Source organism: Syngnathus scovelli, chromosome 22 (genome assembly GCF_024217435.2).
Source record: "Syngnathus scovelli strain Florida chromosome 22, RoL_Ssco_1.2, whole genome shotgun sequence".
NCBI classification, from domain to species: domain Eukaryota; kingdom Metazoa; phylum Chordata; class Actinopteri; order Syngnathiformes; family Syngnathidae; genus Syngnathus; species Syngnathus scovelli.
The window spans coordinates 720,044-733,286 of NC_090868.1; the positions used below are offsets into that span (position 1 = coordinate 720,044).

At 48.4% G+C, this 13,243-nt stretch overlaps 2 protein-coding genes across 5 annotated transcripts; both read right to left on the reverse strand.

Annotated features, from left to right (window-relative positions):
• Positions 1 to 5,336: 5,336 nt before the first annotated feature.
• Positions 5,337 to 7,550, reverse strand: dram1 (DNA-damage regulated autophagy modulator 1). The gene is made up of 7 exons (XM_049760939.2): positions 7,301 to 7,550; positions 6,965 to 7,032; positions 6,461 to 6,603; positions 6,194 to 6,371; positions 6,061 to 6,119; positions 5,895 to 5,987; positions 5,337 to 5,814 (listed from the first exon to the last, which is right to left on the reverse strand). Exons 1-7 carry the CDS (start codon positions 7,459 to 7,461, stop codon positions 5,779 to 5,781), a joined length of 738 nt encoding a protein of 245 aa, XP_049616896.1. The 5' UTR covers positions 7,462 to 7,550; the 3' UTR covers positions 5,337 to 5,778.
• Positions 7,551 to 7,779: 229 nt separating this feature from the next.
• On the reverse strand, positions 7,780 to 12,988 carry LOC125992207 (N-acetylglucosamine-1-phosphotransferase subunits alpha/beta). Of its 4 annotated transcripts, XM_068649626.1 has the most exons (18): positions 12,879 to 12,896; positions 12,694 to 12,730; positions 11,757 to 11,884; positions 11,517 to 11,576; positions 11,126 to 11,247; positions 10,929 to 11,048; positions 10,657 to 10,859; positions 10,530 to 10,591; positions 10,316 to 10,450; positions 10,081 to 10,239; positions 9,798 to 9,992; positions 9,472 to 9,642; positions 9,269 to 9,392; positions 8,813 to 9,200; positions 8,527 to 8,743; positions 8,311 to 8,441; positions 8,142 to 8,240; positions 7,780 to 8,072 (listed from the first exon to the last, which is right to left on the reverse strand). In XM_068649626.1, exons 3-18 carry the CDS (start codon positions 11,874 to 11,876, stop codon positions 7,913 to 7,915), a joined length of 2,466 nt encoding a protein of 821 aa, XP_068505727.1. In that variant the 5' UTR covers positions 11,877 to 11,884; positions 12,694 to 12,730; positions 12,879 to 12,896; the 3' UTR covers positions 7,780 to 7,912. The 4 variants fall into 4 exon arrangements, with proteins under 4 accessions (XP_068505727.1, XP_049616895.1, XP_049616894.1 ...); XM_049760938.2 differs by lacking the exon at positions 12,694 to 12,730 and having other exon boundaries at positions 12,879 to 12,988; XM_049760937.2 differs by having other exon boundaries at positions 12,694 to 12,929.
• Positions 12,989 to 13,243: the final 255 nt, after the last annotated feature.

The window sequence follows — 13,243 nt, forward strand, 5'->3', positions numbered from 1 at the left end:
CCCCCCCCCCCACACACACACACCCATGCTCCCAGCAACAACCCCACCCACCCCTTTCCTTTCTCCTTATCTGATGCCAGCTATATATAATATATATATATATTTTTTTTTTTCTAATTCGACTCTCCTTTGTTCCTTCATGAAGAAGACGAATACGTGGGGGGAAGTAAAGCGTGGAAGCGGCCGCCGTCACCTCTCGACGTGTGTGATTGACAGCTCACTTTATTCCCTTCCTCCTCCTCCTCATTTTGTTTGCTAGGTGTTTATTTGCTGCCGTTGAGTAACTTGTCTCCGTCTCGGAGCGTCTTAACACCCACCGCCTAGGAAATGCCCGATTTAATGTAATATCTTCGCCAATGAATTCAAGCGCGTCGTGTCAGCGGAATATCGTCAAAGATTGGATTCATTCCTGTGAGTTGACTCGCGTCATTAAAATTGATCCAGTCAAAGGAAAAGAAATAAATAATAATATAGTCAGTAAGACCTCCAAATGATTTTTCTTTATTTTAGTATCATTTCAAATGAATTGCTATTGTCTTTTAATGTTCTATTGTTGTGAGTGCTCGTCGTCCTAATTGTGTTGCTACCGATTGGCTTGTTTTCCCAGATGGACTGCATCTTTAGCAAGCGGGGGGGGGACCTCTGCTTCCACGGCTGCCAGCGACGTGGGCCGCAAACGCCCCCACCCTGCCTTCTCCCCTAATTGAAGTTAAACAGCTGACAAATAGAACCCCCCCACCCCATCCCGCCCGCCCGCAGATGCTTATAAATGTCAACATACGCTCCCACTTGGACTGACACTCCCCCGGGGACAACAGCAAGTGTCTCTTATGCTAATCACTTATCTTCCTCTGGCGGCCAGCTTTTGGTGCCGGAAAGAAAAAAGAAAAAACGGTGGTGGATGATAAGACCACCGTGTCTCAGCTGGGCTTAAGTCACCAAAACTAACATGTCAAATCCGACCTGTGGAAATTCAAAACTGGACTTACGGAACGATAACGGGATGCCCAGAACCGAACCACGCAACAGACTCGAGTCCAAAAAAGTCAAAAACCTGCAGAGGGAAGCGAGCGCTTCTTCTGCTCTTTGTGCATCTCACCACTTGGCGGCGCTGCCCCAAATGCAATTTGAAGTGGCGCTCGCACTTCCTCGGTGGTCCTCGCCATGCGTGGTTCCTCATCACCGTGGAAACGGCGGCCGGGCGCCTGTGGCAAAGGCCCGCCCACACGCCGCCGCCGTCTCGTGTTTGTGTGTGCGCCTGCCAATACGTCAGGTTGGCTAACAGGAAGTGACACGGCGAGACGGGCAGACAATGGATCTGCGCCGGCCCCGCGTCCCACGCCGGTTCGGACTCCCTGGCCCCGAGCAGATAACCGCTCCGGGATCCCATCCCGGGCGTGTCCTCTGAGCGTGGGCGCGGTGGGCGCAAGACTGCAGGGGCTTGTGGGGAGCGGCGTCAGAAAATGCTTGTCCGGTCAGGCGGCAGCGGTCACGGTCCCATTGCCGGAGCTTCACGGTCCCACGCTGTGTTTGGGCCGCTGGCTTGGACGGCGTCTGGGCGCGGTGGGCTGGAGATAGAACCTTTGGAACAAAAGTGATTGTCAAGAAGGAGGAGGAGGAGGAGGAGGCCTTGTGTTGCTTGTTGAGATATTCATTGCTTAAAGCGTCAAGGCCGCGACATCAATGCTAACTTTGTTAGCCCGGCGCTTTGCATGATGTGCCGGTGTTATGCTATCTTCCATATAAAGGCAAAGGCAGTGCTAAAGATGGGCATGCTAAGGATGAAGATGTTTAGGATTCAAGACAGAGATGCTGAGAAGGAAGATGCTCCAAGCGGAGGAGGACCTCACTTTGTTTGGCAAAGCGTTTAAGAAGAAAAGTGAAGAAAAGTGCGTCTAATGCCGAAGATGAGCGTGATGGTGAGAAATGAGGAGGAGCGACAACAATGACAAGACGGCCACCGCATCGCAATTGGCGTGCGAGGATCATGCGAAGACGAGGAAGTGTGGGCGCCGTCTGGCTCTGCTTGAAAGTTGGACATCAGGCAGCGGCGAGTGGGAACGGCGCCGGCCTTCTGCGGCTCATCTGATTGGCCGGCGTGGGAAGCGCACCACCGTTCCCGGGCGGACAATCGAAGCAAACTCGGACACGGGGATGCCGGCGCAAGGCGCTTGTTCCCGAGGCGTGGGGGCGGGATTTGTCCCACTTTTCCGCAAGCGATGGCCAACGGGGTGGACTCGGGAGATTGCGGCCGCAGCGCCGCTTTCCAAACGGGCTTTTCTCTTAGCGTGCAGTTTCTGGCCTCGCCGCTTAACGGCATCAGCGACAAGCGCCCCCGACGCGTCTTGTGCGTGTCCTTTTGTCTGCCTTTTGCAACTACTTCTTTTAGTCTTGTAACTTGTCGTCTTCGGCCTCTTCCCATATGAACGGGATCGACAGAATTTTCCATGACAAGCGTCGCTTCTGATTTTTTATGTTTTTTCTCACCAAATGGAGATTAGTGAGAAATAGCCGCATGGTGGAAGCTGCTATTCAAGTAACACCCGTGCGCTTGAAGCCAACTCTTGTGTTGACTTTCGTCCCCCATGATGCTGCCATGGTGACACCCGTGTTTGGGCCAGACTTCCACCCGAGTGTGGCGGCGGCGGCGGCGGCGGCGGCAGCGGCGGCGTCTTTAGTCCCGCTCAGTCAAAACAAAACTTGTTACATCAAAAGCCGTCCTTTTCCCGACCTGGTTTCGCCTCTCGCTATCCGGGCCGGCTCCAAATTCCCCCCCCCCTCCCTTGCACGTGAAAATGTGCGCGTACAAACAAGGGCGTCTCGGTGGGCCGCTGGCAAACAATACAGAAACCGCGTGTGGCGTCTCGCCGTGATAAGATGAGCAAGGTAATCAATGCTGTAATGAAGGAGGGGGGGAGGGCGGGCACCGTTCCTATCGCATGCCCCCATCGATGCAATTTCTAAAAGTGTGTCAGTGTGTGCGCGCGTGCGCGGCAGCGTGACGAACACGCCATGGCGTGCGCGCCGCAGATAAGCATGAAATAATTGCGCTGTGACAGCCTTGAATAATGTCCAAATTAGACAGAAGGTGCACGTTATTCCTCTTAAGGCAGGCCGTGATGATGACGAGGATGAAGATGATGTTGCTGGAGATAGCTCCTTCTTCAACGCAACAATCAATCTTATGCGTACACACAACACAAAGCAGACGCGCGACCCGCTCCCCCACCCCTCCCTCATGTAATGGGCCTGGCTGGCTAACGCCATTTCATGTTTTGTAGCTTGCGAGCTAAGCTGCACTTTTGCCCGGGAAGAGGAAACGGCGAGCGATAAGGCGCACCGGAGGCCTTTATCGGCCGGCGCGCTCATTTCCAGTACCGGTAGCGCGCCGGCGGCGTCCGTCATCATCAGTGTCGCCATTAGCCGGCATTGGCTGCGCCCCAGCGTCGTTAGCGCCGACGTTAGCGCCGGCCTGACTAATGACCTCTTCCTCGTGCTAGCTGCCCGCCGCAGTTCCAAAAGGTTATAATGTGGACAAGACAACCCTTCACACGCATGCTCCTTTTGGTGTCATCGTTTGGTGATGACATCGTCACCATCATTCTGGAACAACTGAAGTTGAATTCCAGCCCCAATTGTAAATGTCATGCGCGTTGGCACGCCACGGGTGACCTCCTTCCTTGCCGAGGGCTCCCTCTGCGGCGGAGGCGCCCGGCTGGCGGCGGCGCCATGAGGGACAGGCGGAGAGGAGGCCGAAAAGTGGACCAGATCAAATGGAAAGATAAGCCAGGAGGAAAAATGGGAAAGTGGATGGATTGCCACGGAGGAGATGGGTGGGGTGGGTAGGGGGGGTGATGCTATTGATAGGAAACGGGAGAGGAAGGCGGCAGCCATTTTCTTCCTGCTGCTATCGGAAGACGTACGTTACCGTGACAACACGGAGACGTCCGCATGAAACGCGGCGGCCCGAGTTCATCCACTTTCTGTTATCTACGCACACGCAGAGACAAAATGGAGGCCATGCCGCAACAATGCCAGCAAAAGTTGACAAAATGGCGCCTCCATTCCTCATTTGGCCTTCTTCAAAATTGTCCATTTGGAGCCCCCAAATGGGGAACGCACACGTGCCACTTTGCTTCCATGCAGCGCCACCTGCAGCCAAGGAGAATGTCACATTGCAGATGGACGGCTGCTAAAGTCCAGCTAGGATGTCGCCTAATGGACCGAGTCAGATCTAATCACGGACACTCAGTGAAGTTTCCTCTCCGGCTTTCAGTCGGCGGAGAATATTTGAGGCGGCGTGAAACTCCATCCCGACGCCTGTGCGCCATCCAATGACGTGTTCAATAATTCACCAGCCCGCTGGCCCGCGGCGTCCAACCGCTGTGCAGTCACAAGTGATCCTATTTTGATTCATTGCTTCCAAAAATATTTACTACCAATGCTGAACTTTTAATGTTGCCATGAATCTGGTCCAGACCCGCCCAAAAAAAAAAAAAAAACCCAAAGGTGTGGCCGGCCGGTCTGAGTGTCCTGCCCTCATTAATTGGGTGAATGTGATTAGCAGGTTATCAGAAACATCACAGGAGCTGTCGTCCTTATCTCCTCATGCTTCCTGGGTCGCTCGTGACAGAGTGGACCAGTAATGGGACAGGACGGCCGCTAGATGCACATCAGATATACGGATTCAGTTTGTTACATTTAAAAAAAAAATCCAATAAAGCAGCTGTTACTTTGAAAAAGTTGAACTCTGACATCTCACTTTAGCGGTGACCTCCAACAAGGCCTAACGCGTGTTGTAGCGTGCGACTTTTTCACACGCTCGCTGTGGACAACAATTTAACGGTGCAACACTGACCTCTGGTGGAATGAAGTAGTACTGCACCTTAACAGGCGTCATCAGTCGCTTCCGGATTTGGGTTCGCGTACGTACGGTAACCGAGAAAGCTCAATTCAAATGGAACCAAGCGCTTTGGGTCGACGTTTAAGCTTCCGTGGCATTAATTTGTTTTTCTTCAGACGTCGTGCAGGTAATCCTGTTGCGTTTTTTAAAACCGTACAGAATATGAAATTCAATCAACCGGAGGGCGACAATGACAAACTAAGATTGTTTTCAATATTTATAAATACAACAACAAAACAAATAGCAATATATTTGTTTGACGCGTTGGTGTCAGTCTTGCATGTGCAATAAAGATAACGAGCGTTGTTAAACTCGGTTGGGTTCATCTTGTATCTATGATTCAAGTAGATTTTGCCACAAAAGGTATTACCCATTTTAAACAAATATGTACAAACCCAAATAATTCAAAATCACTCAAAACCATTTGCAAAGATAATTTAAAAAAATATAAAAAGTGTCTTTATTGTTGCTCAGCAGTGTTGGCTTACATCTCTTTTTTTTAATGTAAAGAATGTCTTTATTGTTGCTCAGCGGTGTTGGATTATCAATCCAATGAATACTTTTCATCTGTCCCTTTTTGCTCCATGAATTCCTTGTGAAATTACAGTCATACAAAACTTAAAAGCACCTGTAAAAGTACTGGAGTTGAAATATCATTTCAAAACTTTTGGGGAAGAGTACAAAACGAATACTGGAAATGTTAAGAGTGCTTTCCGTTAGATACAGTTTCACCAGCAACTTGGTATAAAAATAAAATTGGCTCGGGTAATCCATCGCCATGTTGAAAAAGTGGAGCAAAGGGCTTGTCCGCTGACGTAGGCCGAGCAGCATCTTGTGAAATACTCCGGCTCTGCTCTGCTCTGCTCTGCCCTCCCCTAGCGCATCTCCGTCTTCACCTGCAAGGTAAACAGCTGCCAGAGCAGACGAGACAAGACTCGGTTAACCGTGAAAGAAGGCCCGTTGAAAAGCAACGCAAAGGCGCCAGGCTGACTTTAAAGTCGTTGATGTAGGTGAGGAAGAAGCAGACGAAGCTGAAGGCCACCATCCACTCGCACACGGCGCTGGCCACGTGGAAGGGATAGTCCTGAAAACACACGTCAGCGCACCTGTCAGTCAGTCACGTCAGCGACGGCGTCGCGCTCATCTTCGCCACCCACCTTGCTCTTCGTGTCTCTGTGAAGGTCGTTTTGTTTCACGAAAAACGCACAAATGACGGCTCGGAGGTTTTGGTCGTCAAGGGGGAACGTACATTTGACATGGAAAACGACGTTCCGTTACGCCAAAGGATACTCGGGAAGAAGGCCAGCGAGGCGATGACGGCCACAACCAGCCGCGCCCGGCACACCGCCACCGACGAGCAGTACGGGAAGGAGCGGTAGGAAATGACGGACTGCAGGAGGATGTAGAGGACGCCCGTGACGAAGAAGAGCAAGGCGCCTATGTCGTGAACCACCATCACCGCCGTCTCCTGCCGAGCAAAGCCAACCACCGGACTGTCAAAAGCGCAAACCGGGGCGGGCGGTCGGACGGACGGACGGACGGACGTGGAGACTCCACCTGGAAGGTGGCCACCACGCACATCCCCAAGCAGGCCAGCAGTCCCAGCACCAGCGCCGTCTTGTTCAGTCGTGGACTCCCCCTGATCACGTCGCCGCTCATCCTCTCCACAAACTTAAACCTGGCGTAGATGGTGGCCATGCCTACACACGTACGCAAGTGCAGCCTTTCCTTTACCTTTCGTTTTCTTCCAAAAGCAGAAGTGAGTCATTTGCAGGATGTGTGACTAAAGAGCATAAGAATGAACTCCCGTGGCTTTCTTCTCAGAAATGTGTGACTAACAAGAAATGACTGCATAGATGTGTTGTGACATACAAAGTGTAAGATGCACCTGTTACAAATATTGACTGCAAAAATCACAGTTTGTAGCTGTCCAAAAAAGTTCCTCGTTTGCCTTTTTTTTTTTTAATGGAAACAAATTGACGACCAATCCGATGCGGTGTCAATGAATCAACAACAAAAATGGAAGGCCATATATTGAACGTTTGACGAGTACAGCAATACCTGCACATGCAGAAACAAATGTCATCAAGCCGAAGATGCAGCTCTCTGGAGGTCTCGCTGCCGTATCACTGCAAGTTTAAAACTCATTTATTTTTTACAAATAAAAATGGGGAAATAAAAAGTTGTTTTTTTCCCCCTCACTGTCATGCAAACGTTACAAAATGATGTTGTGTCATTAAAAGTTTATTCTACTTAAGTGATCGAGCGAGAAAGAGTTTCAGTTTCCGTTCTGGAGAAGTTTGGGTAGCAGCCAACGGAAGCTGGAAAACGAAACTAAACTTGTCAAAAGTCGACTTTACTGCTTTTATAAGAAGTCACTTGAGAAGCTCATCTCACCTGATGTAGGGAAACAACACGTCCACGTCGCGTCGAAACAACGCGATCACGTAGGACACGATGAACGTGCAGGAGGACCACAGCACCAAAAAGACGGGCAAGAAGCAGAAACCTTGCGTGAACCACCACATGGTAGTGACCGCGGGACAGCGACGGACCATACAACGCGCTCGCGTGGACCCGTCCTGGGGTGACCTTAACTTAAGCGCCGGGCGGGCGGGCGGGCGGAGGCGGAGAGGTGGGGGGAACAAGTGTCATTTTTCAAAAGTGTCCGTCACGTGACTGGCTTCCTCAAACATGCCTCCGCTTCGTCATGGTCCTCCTCCATCTTCTGCATCAGTCGCGACGTGTGCGGTGCAATATCACTTGCTGTCTGTGCCTTAACATGAAATCGGCCAAGTGACAAAAATGTTTGGATCTGAAAGTTAACGTGATTCAGAAGGGCACAAATTGTTTCAAGATGACAAAAAGCAGTCTCGTTTAAAACGACAGCCATTTATTCATCATTGTAAAATATACGTAGTACTTCACAAAAGTACTTCACGGGAATGAAAAAGAGGCTAGCACCACCTGTTTCACTAACTTCACATCAACATTTGATGACGGCTCCTATCAAAGCTGGTCCTCATGTGCAGGAGAGCTGTTGGAATTTTGAAGCTCAAACTCAGATGGTTGCGGGAACTTTGATTGGTAAAATTGGGTCAACTTCTTCTGCACTTCCATAGCTATGCTTTGGGTGTGGTCAAGGTCGTCATTGATGCAGATGAACTTCCTGTTGGACGAAATACAGAAGCCATTCAAAGGCCAAGACCAGAATTGCTTTACGATTGGTTCTTCTCACCTTGGGTTTCTCTGTAGGTCATTGAAAATGCGATTGGCCTCCGCCATGTCATTATGAAGCATCTTGAAATGGACCTCCCCTTGCCCCATGACCTGATATCTGTCGGCAAGTTGACGTATCAGCAGAAGCCTCGATGGAGCTTCTGTTTCGGCGTCGGAGGAGCACTCACCTATATTTCTTCTGGTCTTTAACGGCACTGCGAATGCGATCTGTGACGGGCTTGCAGTTCATCACGACTTCTTTGGTGACCCGAGGTTTTTTTGCGCAGTCGCGCAACTCAGTATTCAATCTTTGCAAGTCCTAAAATGAACCACAGAATATCTATCGGACGTCTCGTTTGATCAAAATCACTTTTGCTCCGGCGGTATCTCAATAAACGAACCACCTCGGGTTTGGGCTGCTTGTGGATTTTCATGAGCAGATCTTGAATCTCCCCAGCGGACAGAACGCCAGAACGGTCTTTGTCGACGGTGTCGAACATGTCCGAGATGTTAACCGGCCGCTTGACGCTCATCAGGAAATAAAAGTAGGCAAACGCAAACTGCATGTTGTCCGGATGGCGCAAACGATGACTCGAGGTCTTTTGAAATTCTCCTGGGAATCTGCGGGAATAGGAAGGCGGTCGATTCAGCAGTCAGGAGGCCCGGAACTGGGAAGTGGTCAGCACTCACGTGTCCTGCAGCTCCTGCATGACAAGCTTGTCAATCATATAAGGAGCGTGCGAGATGACTCTTCGGCTCATGCCGCCAAACTTTAAGTTGTATAGCCGGTCGACGTACTTCAGCGTGCCGGCAAAAGTATCTCGTAGCTTTCGGCCGGTCATCGCGCCATTGGTCTCGTAGCTCAGAGCTTTTTGGAGACCACGGTCCTCAAGTAGTTCTTGAAGGAATGTCTTGTCAGAAAGGAAAAACTCTTGGAGCTTGTTGCCCAATGGAGTGTTCCAATCTTTTGTGTCGATTTGTTTTTCTTCTCCAAGCTGGTCGCTTTGGGTTTGAGGATCTGAGAAGAAGCTTGACCTCTGTCCGTCACCGGTGCTGCTTAGAGACCTGCGTTTTCGTCCTTCAAACATCACGCAGAGTGTATTTCAAGGCGGACTCTTCCGATTGCGCGAGTGTTGCGGTCGCTACCTTTGCAGTCTCCTCCGTCCCATTGGCATTTGGCATTGTTGCACGCTTGGTTGCACTGCCCGTTGTTGATCAAGCTTGATGGACACTGTTTTGAACAAGGGCCTACAGGCCAGGCGAGATAGACCTCCATGGAAGAAATGATCAATCAATCAATCCATCATCAATCCATCATCAATCAATCAATCATTCGGAATGTGGATTACTTTCTGGCCGTCCCTCGGGGTGTAGAAGTCGTCCAGAAAGACGTCTTTGCCAAACATCATGTCATCGTTGAGGTAAAGAAACCTCTGCGAGATTCCCGGGATGCGGTGAATGTGGCTTTCGATGGCGTGGGAGTTGAAGTTTGGGAGATGGCTCATGTTCAGGAAGATTTCCTGTCATTCACAACAAATATATCATCTTTAGGCATTTCGGTCAATCCATTTTTCTTTTTTTTTCTTTCTCTGTGTTTGATGCTTTGTCTGAAAACAGCTCTGTATCATTTGTAATATTTGAATATTGGGAATAAAAAAATTCCATTCAATCTTACCTGATGCGTGACAATTGAAACTCGGGGGTTTTGAAGGTTGAGCCAGGATGGAACCTGCCCGTTGGTGACGATGAAGACGTGTCGCACCCACGGAGCGTGCTTCTCCAAAGAGCGTAAGGAATACATGAGTGCGCCGTTGTCCTGGAAACGGTTCGGCGTCAGAGAATCCCTAGTCTCTTTTTTGGGAGGGACAGACTGGAAAAAAAAGAAATATATATATACGTATATTTGACATTATCAGAGAGGGGATCACGTTGCATCCTGTGAATTGGCAACGTTCAACCTGTTGGATGGCGCTCATGTTCCAGAATAAGTGAACAGGACTGATGGTCACTTTCTTTTCATCCACTTTCAGTTTATTTGTAGTCTTTTGGAGATCAGTCAAGTCTTGTGGAGTTCTGAAGAAGAGCAGAGCGAGGCTGGCCTCCGGGTACAACTCAAACTGAGGAACACATTGATATATTCTTAATAGCTCGTCTTCGGGGGGAAAATGAGAAACGGAACAAAAATAGCTTTACCGCTGTTATCTTTTCCGTGACGGCCGGCGGCAGTTTGCCTCGCAGTTCCTCTGACACCTTGTAGGAGTTTGGAAAGCCGTGCAGGTAGGCCAGGGTCTCCATTTGGACTAGACCCGGAGCCGCTTTGTCCGCGGTCTGGAAAACAGGACAGAGTGAGGCGGTGACATCGCGCCCAGACACAAAATAAGACGGGTGGGTGAGAATCAAAATTCACCAGGTAGCCTTTGTAGATGGATAATGTCTCGTGTCGGAGCGTTTCCGTCAAGGCCTTTTCAGCTAGAAGACAAACCATCAAGTTCCGTGACTGGTCGGGGTGGTAGAACCCGACGGCGTCGCTTTACCGTCAGCTTGCGAATGGAAGACCACCACGGTGACTCTGTGGGAGGGTTGCTGGGGTTTGGCGAGCTGCAGCACCGCCTTGGCAGTGGAGAAGGAGGGCAAAGTCACGGATAGGTCTTCAGAGGTGATGTTTGCCAGTAGACCAGGATCAAACACCACCACGGGTGCCGCCACGCATTTGGACAGCGGGCATTGCGGCTTGCCACTGGAATGGAGAGCTTTTCACACACACACGCACACACACTTCCCATCTGGTCAACTTGGTTTGCCTAACCTCAGAAGTCCTTGCTCTCTATCCAGTTGCTCTTTGGCCGCCCTCAGGTTCCTCAGTAGGGTTTGGTCTGAGCCATTGACCCAGGTGTATACCAGATCGATGGGAATGGGTGTACATTCTCTGCGAGACCAGAAGAAATGGAAACGATGTCATAGGTGTTAGCGCAACCTTGTCATCACTTGTTGTTTTTTCTTCACCTGCTGTGGAATGATGTACATGGTTCCGCCAAAATGTCAGTCAACCGGTGGGCCACCTTCTTGTTTTCTTTGGGAACGTCAGTTAACTTGTAAGACCGGTCCGGATTCTGCCGTGGTATGGACTGCGTACATGAGAGTAACGTCTGGTGTTGACTAACATTGTGATGACATTCGTGCACGGGCTCATCTTGGGTTTAAAGTCTCGGAATGTACCCGTGTGACTTGCGACACGTTTCGCTTTGGCGGTTCACCAATGACGAAATGATAAAATACAATCAAACCAATACGAATAAATATCATTTCATATATACATGGATTGAACAATCGAGAGCACTGTGTGTGTGTGTTAAAATCACATTCAGACATTTTGGATCAACCAGAGTCGACTCACCTCTCCTTTTGTTTCGCTTTGGTGCCTCACAAATAACGCTTGTAAAAGGGTTTCCGTTTCCTTCCAAAGTCAATCATAACAAATAATCAATCATAATAATCACAGTAATCATCATAAATAAATACAATAAAGGTAAATGATAAAAAATGAATAACATATAAATAAAATAAAAACAAGTCAGTTTAGTCCTTACTATTCAAATCACATTGCAACATTTTGGATAAACCAGAGTGGACTCACCTCTCCTTTCTGTTGAAAGCCCAACATCCCGAGAAGAACAAAGAAGGCGCAGCAGACCAAAATTCTGTATCGCCGACCGGAACAAACGTACAACAGCCTCCGAAATGGCCTGAGCGCCATTGTGATGCCTGACACGCACATTGAAACACACACTTCACGATATCTAAATGATCAAATCATTTATTTTTCTTCCAATGTCTGTGGGCATATTTTGTGACCTCAAGATTGAGAGCGTTTTGAAAACTTTGCAGGGCTTTTTCACACGGCACTTAGGCTTGATGTTGGGATCATGGACACTATCAACGTGACTTGCAAGTGTGCTTTCCCTCTTGACAGCAATCTGATTTTACATCTGCAAAACGTGCTGCGAATCTTGCAAGGCAAGTACGATGGAAACCGACCGACTGGTATGACGAGAACAGTCATCAAAATGACATGTCGTCGCATCTTGTCTTCTGCGTGTACGCGCACAAAAGCCATTTCGCAAAGTCTGTGTTCAAGATTCTCTGTCGCTCGTTAACATTGCGTTTGTCTTCGATGTCTTGTATTCTTTGGTATTTTGTTGGTATTGCGCAATAACACCGCTTTCATTGGATAAGAGTGATTGCCTTACTAAAGCATCTCTGATTGGCGGGATCAGGCACTTATGTATCATAGGAAATACAAAACTAAAATGCAAAAATGTTCTGAAAGTTTGATTTTATTTTCCAATTTTTCATAAAGTGTGAGAAGATAAGAGAACTGGAGCAGCCTCCCTCAGTCTGTCACGCTATTGGTGGATGGACTCGACTGTTGATGGTTGACTTTTCAAACTTAAAGATGATTTGTCAATTCTCTAAACAGGTTCTTGGTGCTTTTTTTCCCTTTCAACTTATTATGGCTACCGGTGTGTGAAGACAGAAAGAGAGGGAGAGAAAGAAAAAAGCACGAGTCTCACCTCTTTTTACAAACTCGGAAGAAATGATTGTTCACGTCTTCTTTTCCAAATATCATTGAGTATAGCCGGACAGCGAGCATCGATGTAAAATAGATGACGTGAGCACCTCTTTCAACACCGACAATGACTACTTTGCAGATAGTTGCCACGCTTTACCAACCACTTGAACATGTCTTAGAGCTTACCTCTCTATCTCCTGTCCGCGTGGGATGCTCAAGTCAAAATGCACCTGACTTTTTTTTTTAACTTGCTCGCTGAGTAGGACGTAATCTTTTGTTCTAGAAAAGGGGTGGGGTGAGCAGTGGCTGCCACCCTGTAAAACCGCCTGTGGTTTATATATATATATATATATATATATATATATATATATATATATATATATATATATATATATATATTATATATATATATAATATATATATATATATATATTATATATATATATATACACACTGAATGGCTTGAATTTTTTGGAATGTGTTTGAGTGGTGTGAATAGTATAATGCCATGCTTTCCATCTGTTATCATTTTCGAACAATTCTATTCATAA